Raw genomic sequence first — 13,845 nt, forward strand, 5'->3', positions numbered from 1 at the left:
ACACAATTGCAGGGCAGAACCCCATCCCCAGATCTTTCCGGTGTGCCCGTAAGGGAGGGATAAGCCCAGGAGCCCCTGTTTCAACTGCACTCACTTGTGAGATTTAGAGGACGTTCCCGGCTGACGGAGGTCTCGGTGCTGACAGCGCTGCTGCCGCCGCCCACGCCTCCCAGCGGCTCTTTCGCCGGCATCATCCACTCCGGGTGCTGTCCTGGCTGGGTTAGACCAACACTAGGAAAGGAAAGGGCTCTGACACTGAAGCTGTGGGCCTTCCCAGGGGACAGTGGTGGCTGGAACTCACCCTGCATGTCTCCTCTTCCTTCCCCACCCACACCTTCAGTCCTAAAAGATTGTGGTGTGGGGAGGGGCTAACTGACAGTAATTGGTTTGACATGATCTATCTAATGAAGACTTTAAAGCCTTTTTGCATCTCATCTTCTGTTCTTTACAGCGTCCCTGAGAGGTAACTGAGGCTGGGACTGTGCTCCTGCCTGCCGGATGGGAGAGCAGGCCCGGTGAGGGGGGAGGGCATGAAGTGTGGGCTGCAGTCACGTCACAGTGAGGGCAGAGCTGCAGTCAGAACCAGATCCCTCACACCTGAGCCCCTCCCAGATATTCAGGGGCCACACCGCTCCAGCCTGTGGCCCCTTCGAGGATGGCACAGAACATGTCAGTGTCTGGTTTTGGCTTCGGTTTGTGTTGCGTTTGGGGGGAACCTGACACCTTGGTTTGGCCCTTAATCAGTTCTGGTGCCCAAATTAGCAGGTCATCACCAAACCGTTTGGGGTGGGGTTTTTTAAATAAGTGGTAGATTTGTTTTCCTGTCAAAATCTCATCTTTTTAAAGTGCCCCCCTCCCTTATTTTCTGGGTGTGAAGGAAACATGGCACTTTCGTCTCCTCAAAGGGTCTAAGAACGTGGGGGTTTGGGAGGGGAGCTGCGGCTTTGCTGAGGGCTTTGAGACAGAAGGGAATTCTGTCACCTTGCGGCTGGTCAGGAGCTGGGCCGGCACACTGTGCTAGGATGTGGTCACTGTAGAAATAAATCTGAGGCCCAGCGGTCTCATTTAAGGAAAAGAAACTGAGGTGAGTCCTCCAGTTTGTCTTAGATGCAGCGACATCCTTGCAGGCCTAGCAGAGAGGAGGGGGCTGGGTCAGAGGCAGCTGGTTCTGGATTGGGGTACTTGGTTTCTCCCCATCCGCCGTTCCTTCCCTTTTTTTTTTTTAGTATTCGTGTTTTTGTTTTGTTTTGTTTTTGTATATGGAGGAGCAAGTCAGAACCAACAAAGCCCTCAGAGTCTTTATGAATAACTTTGGTCAGATTTGGATGTAGAGTTGATCAAAATGGGTGGTTGGATTCTTATACGAAATTCCAGGATCCTGGGTCCTCCCCAACCCTGGGGGTGCTGGGGAGTAAAATGTCATCTCTGATTACTGCCCTTGAAATTGGACTCCTCCTGTAACTCACGAATGAGGTGGGCTGTGAAGGGTGTCAATGGGAAGATGTAAAATGGGCATGGTTTACTAGAAGCCTTCCCCCTAGGTTTCAAAGGCTTCTCCAAAAAAACCAACCAACCAACACCCCAAACAGAAAATTGCTATGGACACCCGGGTCAGGCCTGTGGTCTCCTTCCTTACTCCCCTCCCTGAAGGAGCTGCCAAGCATTTCTTCCTTCAGGTATGTAGGCAGGTGTCCCGCACCCTTGGAGGTGTTCCTGATGCAAAAGGGCCAAGAGCCCCGTGAACTGATGTAGGAAGAAGGAGGCTTGGATTTGGATGTAGGGCTGCTCCTGACTTTCTGGGCGACCAAGCCCAATCTGAGACTGGACTTCTCTGTGCCTTGGTCTCCTTATCAGTCTTTCTGGAGCCCCTTTAGGAGAACAAAAGACTGTACACACACAGGTACTTTGTGAGGAGGGGGCAAAACTTGAAAGTATTACACAAACAGAAGAGCATACTTAGGGTCTCAGGATGGAAAAAATTCTAAAGGAGGTTTTTGCAGCAATTTCTGCTGAGAGGCTAGGAGAGGTGGCTCCAAGAAATCTTTCTCCCCAGTGCTTTTTTCTCAGCCCTGGAGTCACAGCCCTCTTCCTTCCGACAGCGGTGAAGGAGCTGTTAGAATCATGGTGTTCTGGCCTCTCTGCCAGTCTCTGGCTCATCTGCTTCCCACCTGCCTCATTGCTTCTCTGTCATGTAATCTTGTAAACTTGCCTTCAAGGGCCCCCGCCTCATCAGTGGGCTCTTAGAGACAGTTTGGGAGAACCACAGGGCAGCATTTTGGTGTGTGGCCAGGCTGCCGGCATGGGTCAGGAGCTCCCAGAAGTATCTAGATTGCCACCTTTTGATCTTAAGCCCAGGATAGAAAAATGAGTGGTTGAAATGCCAGTGTAGGGGATGCAGTTGGGGCTTGAACCCAGCGTGCCTGTCACTAACTTTCTGGGTGACAGGTGCAGGGAGGGGAAGAAAGAGGTTGGGCCTCCCTGAGCCTCAGAGAGAGGAAAGGGGGCAAGCAGCTCAGGGGGATTTACTCACAGGGAGCAGATGAGCATGGATGTGCAAGGCACACAAACCTAGAGTCCAGGTGTAATTAGAGCAGGCTCTCCCTTATAGTAACAGGGTTTTGATTTTATGCAAATACTTAGGCGTCTGCCAATCTCCAACCCTATGCTCTAGATGCTGTGTGGGGTTCAAAGATAAATTAGCCCTTGGCCACAGGTTGTTTTATTAGCTGGGAGTTACAAATACTTGTAATCCAATAAAGGCTGGGAAGTACTAGAAGAGTACAAAGTACTGGGGAAAATCAGAAAATCCTGAGACATTCCTTCCAGGGGACTCAGGAAGCTCCGTGGAGGTGGAGATGTTTAGGCTGGCCCTGATGGATGGATCAGATTTCAGTCCTGAGCACATGTGCAAAACCTCAGAGGAGGGCAGGCCCAAGACATGGGTGGGAAATGGTGCATAGTGTAGTTTGTCCAGGACATAGAGCTTTTGAAGAGGAGTGACGTGTAAAGGAAAGGTAAATGGGACCAGAACACGAGGCCTATGAGTACTGTCTTTGAAAGAAAGCCTTTGAAGAGTTTAAAGAGTGTTAAGGTCATTTAAAAGGGTGTGTTGTAGGTCAGTATATATTGATTTGGAAAGGTGTTTATGATATAAGGTGAAGACTCATTGCAAAATAATATGTACAGTATAATCCCATTTTTCATTTTAAAGCATACACACACACGCACACACATACATGCATGCACATAGAAGGCAAGGCCCCCAAGGATACACATCTAATAGTATTATCCATGATTATCTCTGGGTGTTGAGATTTGAAGTTTTTTCTGTTTGTTTGCATATTTCTTGAATTTTCCACAATTCACACTACCTTTTTTTTTTTTTTTTTTTTTGGCCACGACACATGGCTTACGGGATCTTAGTTCCCTGACCAGGAATCAAAACTGGGCCCACGATAGTGAAAGCGTGGAGTCCTAACCACTGGACTGCCAGGGAATTCCCCACACTACTTTTATAAGTCATTTTTAATTTGTTTTTTTTTTAATTAATTAATTTATTTTTAGAAATAAATTTATTTTTATTTATTTATTTTTTGGCTGTGTTGGGTCTTCGTTGTTGTGTGTGGGCTTTGTTGCGGCGAGCAGGGGCCACTCTTCGTTGCAGTGCACAGGCTTCTCATTGCCGTGGCTTCTCGTTGCAGAGCACGGGCTCTAGGCTCATGGGCTTCAGTAGTTGTGGTGCACGGGCTTAGTTGCTCTGCGGCATGTGGGATCTTCCCGGACCAGGGATCGAACCCGTGTCCCCTGCGTTGGCAGGAGGATTCTTAACCACTGCACCACCAGGGAAGTCCCTTTAGTTTGTTTTAAGTGAGCACATACTATATGATGGCTGAGGAAAATGACCTAGGAATATGTAAGGAATTAGATAAAACCTGAGACTAAAAGTTATCCACGCAATAACATTTATGATATCCAAATTGGGGTGGGGGAAACCTCTCAAATGTCCAATAATATGGGAGTGGCTAAGCAAACTACTGTATATCAACCTGGTGGAATATTATGTAGTCTTTAAAAATGACAGATATGTAGATTGTTGATACTTGGAAATGGGTAGAACAAAGCAGAATATCATGTAATATATTTCGTATTGATTATACTATGTCAAAATGTGTGTAAATATTTAAATGGATTTAGAGAATGTAGATAGTATTATTAGTGTTTCTCTCTTTTTTATTGTGGTAAAATACACATAACATAAAATTTACCATTTAAACATTATAAGTTTATGATTCTGTGACATTAAGTACACTTACAATGTCGTGTAACCATCACCACTGTCCATTTCCAGAACATTTTCATCACCCCAAGCAGAAGCTCTGTGCCCATTAAATAATAATGCCCCATTCCCTTCTCCCCCTAAGCCCCTGGTAACCTCTGTTCTACTTTCTGTCCCTATGAATTTGCCTATTCTAGGTACCTCATATAAGTGGAATCATACAATATTTGTCCTTTTGTGTCGGTTTTATTTCATGTAGCATAATGTCTTGAAGTTTCATCCATGGTGTAACATGTATCAGAACTTCGTCCCTTTTTGAGACTCCATTGTATGTGTAGAACACATGTTGTTGATCCATTCATCTGTCAGTAAACACTTGGGTTGTTTCTACCTCTTGGCTATTGTGAATAGTGCTGCTATGAACATGGGTATACAAATATCTCTTTGAGACCCTCCTTTCAATTCTTTTGTATATATACCTAGAAGCAGAATTGCTGGATGGTATGGTAATTCTATATTTAACTTTTTGAGGAACGTGCCAACCTGTTAGTGTCTTTTTAATATAAAGCTCTTCAAGTTTATTTATATCTACAGTCCCCAGTTCTTTCGTTGTGCTTAATGCACACATGAATTATCCAGAGATTAGTACAGATGTGAAAGCATTTTGCTCTGTTTAAAGGAAAGAGCCTTACAGACCTTAAGATCGTAGTGTGTTTTGAATGTGGCTGCGGAAAACATGGTCAACCCAGATGACTGAAACTTACAGATGATTCCAGAACGCTTAGATTTTAGCAACACTTTCAACTTTTACCTTCCCCCAGAAAGCTTTAATCAAGGTAAAAATAAAACAAGTGGATTTGTAACTGCTTTATTTTTGTTCTATTTAGCCAGAAGTCAGAGATAGAGGAGAGAACCAAAAGACTTGGATATTCTCCTGGATCCTGGATAGTTGAAAGTAGTTATGTCGTTCTCTTTGTCTCAGTCACCTAGGTTCCCTGGAGCTAATGGTCTTGAAGGAAATAGGAAGAGTCCTTCAGTTAACTGGGTTGAATTTGTACATAGGAGCCTTGCAATCAGTGCTGGAAGAAGGCAGGAGATAAAAGGAAATAAAAGGCAGGATAAAAGATGGAGGAAAACTTGGTTTTTGTTCACTTCCAGTTACTTCTTTAATGATGGGAAACAGTCCTGCTCTCAGGAAACTCAGTGCGGAGACCTGGGAGTTCACAGTCTGTAGTCCATTAGGAACAGGAGAAAGAAGACATGTGTAAAGTAACCCCTCGTCCAGAGTGAAATGGTGTAAATTGTTTCCAGTGAGAAAGACCAGCTGGATAAGTCAGGAGAGCTTTCATCACGCTGTATGTGCTTTTATGGGCTGCTTCAAATTCTGTCGGAGGGAGGTAAATATAAGTGAAGATGCGGCAGTCCGGTGAGGCTTCCTGAAAGAGGGAAGGTTGGTTACTGTGTCTGCTGCCTCCTTGCTGACGTCCAGGTGTGCGGGCTGTGCTCTCTTCCAGCCAGCGTCCCGTGTTCCGTGGCCCCAGAAAAGCCAGTGTGGAGGCCTCAGCCACCCCAGGTCCGACGTACATTCTCCCTGGACACCATCCTCAGCTCCTACCTTCTGGGCCAGTGGCCACGAGATGCTGATGGGGCCTTCACCTGCTGTACCAATGACAAGGCCACCCAGGTAATGAAGCTCTCTGCTAATGGGATAAGGGATAAAGGTGGGGTGGTGGGCTGGTCGAGGAGGCCTTGGGTCGACTTACCAATACTCAGTCATTGATGTGACTTGTCCTGGGTTTTGGCTGTACATATGCACCATGTAGCTTTTCATCATCTCATGTTAACCTACTTGGTTCTCTTCGTAAATTTACCTGAAAATGAGTTTGCATTCCACCTGACTGGTGGGAGAGAGAAGGCAATCTGGGTTTATCAGTTTGGCTTTGAGTATTCATGTGTGGGTATACAAGAGTTGATTTTGGAATTTATTCTAGGTTTTAATAAATGAGATTTACGTTGCTAAAACAGACCAACATTCAACTGAGTATGCACTCCCCAGACAACTGGAAGAGGTGGCCCGAAAGTGTGTTGAGCCAGGATAGATCCCACTAGAGCAACAGGAGTGGAAAGTTCTCAGATAATGGAGAGTTGATCCCTAATCAGCAACCCTGCCTGGGATTTCGGTGGACCCATTTGAGTCTGATGGAGCCCAGGTCCCCTCTTCAGGGTTTTTCTCTTCATTAAGAATCCTAAACTTAGAAGGGATCTCTGTAATCATCCAGTCCATTGGTCAGTTTTTGAGTAAGGTAGTGTTAGCCTGAGCAAGAAGTCATCTCATATGTGAAATTATACAAAGATATTTCTTCATCTGACTCAGGACTTCAACATTTTCAGCAGTTAAGTTTTTAAGAGTCAAATCTTCTCCCTTTTGATGCAGTTTAAGCCCATTCCTGTTCAACTTCAGAACAAATGAGTTGTTCTCAGGAAAGAGGAAACAGGGTGGGGAGAACACAGGCTCAGAGGAGAGGCAGCCCACGTCCTGGGGGATGCTGGGCCAGTCACTCTTCCTTTGCATGTCGCTGGAGCGTGCCCGCCCCGCCTGATTGGAGGGGGGGTGCCGGCCAAATGGGAAAGGGCTTTGTGCGCTCGCTTCCCCTGTCCTCCTCTGCGGAGCACATCTCCCAGTCCCTTTTATTTATTTTTTAAATGAGATCCATTTTCAAATGTTATTAGTAAATGTTTGAATGCCCAGTACTGTTCTTGGCATGTCAGAGTAGAGAACAAGGAAATGAGAACAAGATTTGACCTTGGTGAGTCTGGATGCCAGTTCCATGAAGGCCAGTGAACAGGGAGCCAAAGGATGAGATGGGGCCAAATGTCTGGCACAGTTTACAGGAGGGGAATTCTCATAGGAATATGCCACCTTGGACCAACAAGAGTTACTGCAGTTAAAATTGATGGCACTCTTTTTTTTTTTAATTAATTAATTTATTTATTTTTGGCTGCGTTGGGTCTTCGTTGCTCCGTGTGTGCTTTCTCTAGTTGCGGCGAGCGGCGGCTACTCTTCATTGCGGTGCGCGGGCTTCTCATTGCGGTGGCTTCTCTTGTTGTGGAGCACAGGCTCTAGGTGTGCGGGTTTCAGTAGTTATGGCACGTGGGCTCAGTAGTTGTGGCTCACAGGCTCTAGAGCACAGGCTCAATAGTTGTGGCACACGGGTTTAGCTGCTCCGCGGCATGTGGGATCTTCCCTGACCAGGGCTCGAACCTGTGTCCCCTGCATTGGCAGGTGGATTCTTAACCACTGCGCCACCAGGGAAGTCCAGTGGCATTCTTTAGATCTAGGAACAGACTGTGAAGGGAGAGCACGCTCCAGGTAGCACACCGACTTCCCGGAAGCCCCAGACACTGTTGTTCCCTGTGTCCCCTGAAAAGGGCAAGTAGGATAGGTTATTACTGCCCCTTCACATGCCTGGAGCACACACCCCTTTCTCTTTTGAGAGAGTGTTTAGTCCAAATAATGCGTCTAGTCACGGAGGGCTTCCTGGAGGAGCAGGACTTGAGGTTGCTTTGGTTGTGTAAGCTCATGATTACATCCCCCTTCGTCAGATGGCAGGCTTCCATGCAGCCCACCTACCTATCCCCGTATCCCCGTCACTGTCATTCCCTGCTACCAGCCTTCTAGGAAGCCTCCATCCCACTCCTCAGATGGCGTTCTCTTTGTCAACTCAAGGCAGGGTTGGCCTCAGATGTTCCCTGGCCGGATTTAGAGGCATGGGCTCTAGGCTGTGTGTTTTGCTCAGGCTCCAGCTGCAGGCCAGATCTTTTATATAACAAGTCCGGGCTTCTTGCCACAGCAAGACAGAGGCCAGCGATGCGCCTCCGCGGGTCTGGCAAGGCCGAGCTGTGCAGCTTTCCTCTTTCCCTGGGCTGGGCTCCAGCCCTCGAGGAACCCTTAGCAACCTGTCAATATTGTGGCTGCAGTCAGGAGGTGGGAGAATTCTGATCAACGTGGGCATCCAAACCCAAGTATGTGCTCTGCCCATCTTTCATTCCTGGCCTTCTGGGAATTTTCTGCTTCTAGGTTTTGGGCTCCATTCAAATTCTTGCTTGAGCACCCTGGTCTGGCACAAGCTGCCTTCTTCAACATCTCCCAAAGAAATTGGTGCTCCTTCCCTACTGAGCACGGCTACATCACCCAGAAGGGACTGGAGATGAGGGAGAGGTTTTATGGGGGAGACACAAGGGGGTGCAGAGAAGAGTGGAGGGAAGGTAGGGAGGCAGGATCTACCAAAGTCCTTGAAAGCTTTTAAGTCACTAAAAATAGATGATGCCAGCACGTTTCCTTAATTCCTTTGAGCTCGAGGGGGGCTGTTCCCACCCCTACCCCCACCTTCTTCGCTTTCTCTTCTAGCCACACCAGTGAAGTACCTCCACCACACCTGGCAGGCCCTCACTTCTCTCTTATCTGTGCCCCCAACCCAGCCCCACACACACCCCAGCCAGCCGCCAGAGTGTATGTTTGGAGACCTCATCAGCCTGGCACTCCCAGGGGCAGGACTTGCAGTAAGGACAGCAGCCGTAGTCACGGTGTAGGCCGAGCAGCTCGGCTCCCCTCTCTGAACCCCCAGAGCAGGCAAGAGCCCTGCAAGTTTCATATCAGAACACCTGCCATTTAGATAGCCCAGCACACTGCATCCTCAAGGCTTCTCCCAAGGCAGAAGATGGGTTAAAAGCTCTCGGTTCTCGAATTGCAGCAGGTTGCCAACAGTCCCAGTATTCCCTCCCTGGGCTTAGCTGTGTTTTAAGCCCTTAGGCAGGCGCAAAGGATAGCACGGGTGGTTCCCAAGCAACTTGCAGTCTGACATGGAGAGCGGGCTTACCCAAATATTTGGGGCAAGTGAGGAAGAGAGGTGGATGGATCTTATTTGGGAAATTGGTTCTCCTAAGGAGGTGTGAATGTGGTCATCGGGAAAGGAGGGCTTTGGAGCTGCTACATGTTCTGAGCCAGGATGGGTGATGGGAGCGGGATGACCAGGTCTCCCAGAGGTCAGCTTGGTAGGTGTAAGGAACAGCTTGGGTGCAGTGGGTGCTGGACGCAGAGGGGCCAGTCAACGAGGACTAGGAAGGCTCTTGTGTGGTTTCACCATCATCTGGAGGTTTCTTTGTGTCTCGGAGGACTTTGTCAGGATTTTCCAGGTAAATCTGAATCTGTTTTCCCCTCTCCTGACTGCCCTCCCCCAGGTCAGCTGGTCACTCAGAGCTGGCCATCAAGTGCTGTGGGCCGGCCGCTCCTGGCACTGGGCCCGGGGCCGGGACGGGAGATGGCAGCACATGCTGGTGGTTGCAGTCACCCCTCCCTTCTTGCTGGGAGTCTTCTCGCACTCTTCTGGAGGGAGGAAGTGGTCTCACCACAGCTGGAATGACTGTTGGAGCCAAGTTCCCCCGCTGGTGTTCTCATCCTGGAGACAGACGGGACCCTGGGTGCCTGCTCTGCCTGGCCCCCCGTTCTGCTCATCCCCAGCCCCATTTCCTCTGCAGGCTCCAGGTGAGGTAGGGATGCCCTTATGAGAGACTTTTTTTTCTTTAGGCCTGAGTTACCCTTTGGGAAAAAAAATTAGCTGAAGTCCTTGACAAACTTCATGGAGTGTCCTGAAGGGCAGAGGCAGAGGTGGCATGCTTTGTTTGGGAAGATTTCCCTTTCTGTGACTTTCCCTACCTGGGTGCTGTCCTCCTCTTTTTCCCAATCCAGTGCCTCAGCATCTGGTGATGACACACAATTCAGTCTGCTTATGATGGGCCTTTCTTTGCGGGTGTGAGGGCCTGGGCACAGTGCCTATTTCCCAAACCGGTGAGCAGGACCAGTTGTTCAGTATATGGTTTGACATCAGCACAGAATATTTGAAAATGGGTCCATGATGGAAAATCTGAGGGTTGCACAGTCACCGTAGGGCCACAGATGGTGGCCTTGGCCACCTGCTGCTAGAGTTCTCGGCGCTGGCCGGCAGACCACCCTCAGAGCCTTTCCTGCCTCTTTTTCTGGCCAGAGTCCCAAGAGGCTGATTCCCTGCTGAATTTCAGTTCAGCAAGTAGTTACTGAGCATATATACTAGGCCAGGCACCACGCTGCTCTACACATCCGCATAGGTACACTGGGTTATGTTCCCAGGGCCCAGCCAAGGTCACTGGGGACAGCAAGGACCAGGACTCTTCCTGTCTCAGAATCTGGGTAGAGGCTTAGTTGAGTGGGGGGCAGAGAAAGAGGTTCCAGTTTGGAGGGTTTGGGCTCCATCTCACCCCTGCCTTCTTGTTATAAAGCTGTCCTCGCCCTCACCCAGTTATCCCACATGTTGCTCTGGGACTTCAGGATCCCAGGCAAAGCTTCCGTGGTCTAACCCACATCCAGTTTTGCATAATCCGAGCATCATCTGCATAGTTGGCTGACGCGACTCGTGGCCAGTAAGTAGCCCTGCTTCTCCCTTAGCTGCTCCCCCTGGGCCAGGGTGTTAAAATAAATCTGTTCCAGTGTGTGAGTCCCTTTGACAAACATGACTGGCCTGCTGAGCTCAAGCTTTATCCTGCTTCCAGAGGACTGTCTGGAACAGCTACTTACGGTGCTGTCACACAGCCCGGCTTGACCCCCATTGTGCCATGAAGGGTTACTCTTTGAAGGGTAACCTTCCTTAGCTGTGACTCTTCTGTGCTCCAAGGAGACCTTGGCCCAGATACCTGTGGTGAGACCCAGGAGGAGGGGCCTGTCCACCCAGGGGCACTGGAAATAAGGGGCCGGCATGGTCCCTTTCTTGATGCTCCTAGGTCACCTTGGAGGGGCCAAAGCCCATACCTGTGCATGTGCCTGCCTGAAGAATACTCAAGGCCAGCATGTAAACAGCTTCAAACACAGGAAAACCTACTGTATTCGGTTCCTGAGGCTGATGTAACAAATTACCTCAAACTTAGTGGCTTAAAACAATGGAAAGTTATTCTCTCATAATTCTGGAGGCCAGAAGTCTGAATTCATTCCGCTAGGCCAAGATCAAGGTGTTGGCAGGGCTATACTCTCTCTGGAGGCTCTCTGAGAGACCCATTCCTTGCATCTTCCAGCTTCTGGTGGTTGCCAGCATTCCTTGGCTTGTGGCCACGTCACTCCAGTCTCTGCCTCCATGGTCACATTGCCTTACCTTCTTCTGTGAGTGTCTAATCTCCCTCTGTCTCTCTCTCTCATAAGGACACTTTTAATGGCATTAGGGCCCACCAGGATAATCTTTGCATCTCAAGATCCTTCACTTAATCGCATCTGCAAAAACTTTACCATATAAGGTAATATTTACAGGTTCCAGGGACTAGGACCTGATTTCTTTGGGGGGCCATTTTCAACCTGTCACGCCTACAGACCTCGTCTCCTACTACTCTGCCCCTCACCCACTCTGCCCCAGCCACACTGGCCTCCTTATCATTCTCAAACCCACCAGACTGGCTCCTGCTTGGGGGCCTTTGCACTTGCTATTTCCTCCATCTGGGCCACTCTCACCTCTGATATCCACATGTCTCACTCCTCATCTCCTTCATGTTTTCAGCAGATGTTCCCTTTTCACTGAGGACTTCCCTGACATTTAAAATCATGTTCCCCAGCCCAGCATTCCTATTCCCTTTCTTTGCTGTATTTCTCTCTCAGTACTTATCACTGTTTAAACTGTGCCTCCAGCTAGAACGTAAACTCAAAGGGGATGAGGATTTTTGTCATTTTGTGCCTTGTTATGTCCCCGGTACCTGGAACAGCACGTGACACACAGTTTGCATTCAGTAACTCTTTGTTGAGTGCATGAGTGATGTGTACCCTGAACCCATCTGATCAGAGAAGATGCAGAGTGAGGCAGCAGGCCGCATGAGGTGGACAGCTAGGAAGGGCTCCCTGATGGGAAGGCTGGGAAGAGCTGGTACGGCGGGCCGTCTTAGGTGGGGAGACCAGGCTTAGAGGTCAAGGGATAAGGAAAGAAAAAGGAGATGGAGCTACATTTGCCTGTGGGACAGAGAGCCCACGGATGGAGGGTAAGATGGTGATGTCTGTGGCCAGGGGTGGGTGTTGAGGCAAAGCGATGGCCTTAGTAGCACAGTTTACAGAGTAGGCAGTAGTTGCTGGGAGACGCTGCTGAGCAGATTGCGGTGAGATGGACTGAGAGAGGAGATGATCCCAGCTGCCATGAGTTTTCACATGCATTCCAGCCTCCAGCGCTAGCCTACGCTTCTCCTTCCACCCCCTCACGTATCTCAGAAGAAAGAGGCAGTTGAAGAGTTTGCAAGAGATATTAGTAGAACCGGTGGCAACCTGAATGTGGCTGCTTTTACCTCCTTCTCACCACCCACCTGTGAGTGCAGTATCTTCCCGGAGGAGGAGAAACAGGCATCAACACCTTAGCCTTTGTCACCCTTCCTCTGTAGTCTCTGCCTCCTTTCCAGGGACAACAAGCTTGTGTGGAACGCAGCTCTGATGAGCAGACCTAGTTATCTATAGGTTTGGCTTGGAGCCCTGGGAGGGAAGGAGTGTTCGTGCATCTGCTCCGCTCAGGGCGCTGTGGGCTTCTCCTCTCTTTTCAGTATCTGCAGCAGCCTTTTCTGAGGCTCTGTCTGCCAACACCCTGATAGGCATTTGGAAGTAGACCAGCTGCTTGGTTTCCACTGTCAGAGCCAGCTCCACCTCGAGGCTTTGGGGTATAGGCCTGAGGATATGCTCTCTGCCCTTTTGCTGAAGAAGGAATAGTGGGGACACATCTCTGGAGGGTCTCCCTTGTGGTGCTGGCCTCAGGGAAGGGAGTCCGGCAGTTGTCTCACCCTGGCTGTGTCGCACGGCCGGGTAAAGGCCCTGATTGGTGGGCAGCTGGGAGAAGGAAGAGGCAGGAAGGCTCGGCATCCCCGTGGACCCTCTCCCCTGCAGCTGTTGCGCAGGGCAGCCTACTCCCACAGCCCCGCTCAGACTGCCATCACCGAGCTCTTCTTAACAGCTGTTGGGTGGTGAGTTGTTGGGCTTTTTCCCTCTTATCCTCCCCCTTTTCTGTTTGTAACAACCTCTCGGGGGAGGTCAGCGGATCTGTTGGAGGAGACAGTTCCCAGGCCCTCATGGTTTTGGCAGCTTGTGCAAAGAAGTTAGAGAGGAACTGGTTCCACCAGAGCCTTCCCCCTTGGGCCCCTCCCTTGGAATGGAAGTAGGGATGCTGGTGGGGGGGGGGAGGGACTGTGTCCTCCTCTGCCTCGTGCTTAGAGCCAACCGCTTCCTCCCTCTGGTAGGGGCTCAGGAAGTGGGTCTGCAACTCCCCCTGCCTCCATCCTGGGTCCTCTGTCCTCTGTGCAGTGGGGGAGGGAGGATGGCGGACTGAGAGTCACGTTCTCACAGGGGCAGAGCAGGACCCAGGAGAAGGAGCTGTGATAAAGCCAAGAGGGGTCAGGAGTCAGGGCTGAGTTCAGAATTCTGGCTCCCTCCTTTGCGAAAATGTCCCCTCCCTAAGTATTCAGGAGGACTTTGGGGACCCTAACCCTCTGTGGACAGGGAAGAATCATGGAACAAGCTTGAGGTACTGCAC

The 13,845-nt window shown here is 49.6% G+C and overlaps 1 protein-coding gene across 1 annotated transcript in view; it reads left to right on the plus strand.

The window, feature by feature from the left end:
- The window catches only part of FAM117A (family with sequence similarity 117 member A), a 44,698-nt gene that overhangs the window by 20,917 nt on the left and 9,936 nt on the right, over positions 1-13,845 (plus strand). The window contains exon 2 of the mRNA XM_082441736.1: positions 5,791-5,960. Within this exon, the coding sequence (XP_082297862.1) occupies positions 5,791-5,960 (170 nt within the window). The remainder of the gene's footprint in view (positions 1-5,790; positions 5,961-13,845) is intronic.

The sequence above is a fragment of the Balaenoptera physalus genome (genome assembly GCF_965194825.1).
Source record: "Balaenoptera physalus genome assembly, chromosome: 20".
Classification (NCBI taxonomy): domain Eukaryota; kingdom Metazoa; phylum Chordata; class Mammalia; order Artiodactyla; family Balaenopteridae; genus Balaenoptera; species Balaenoptera physalus.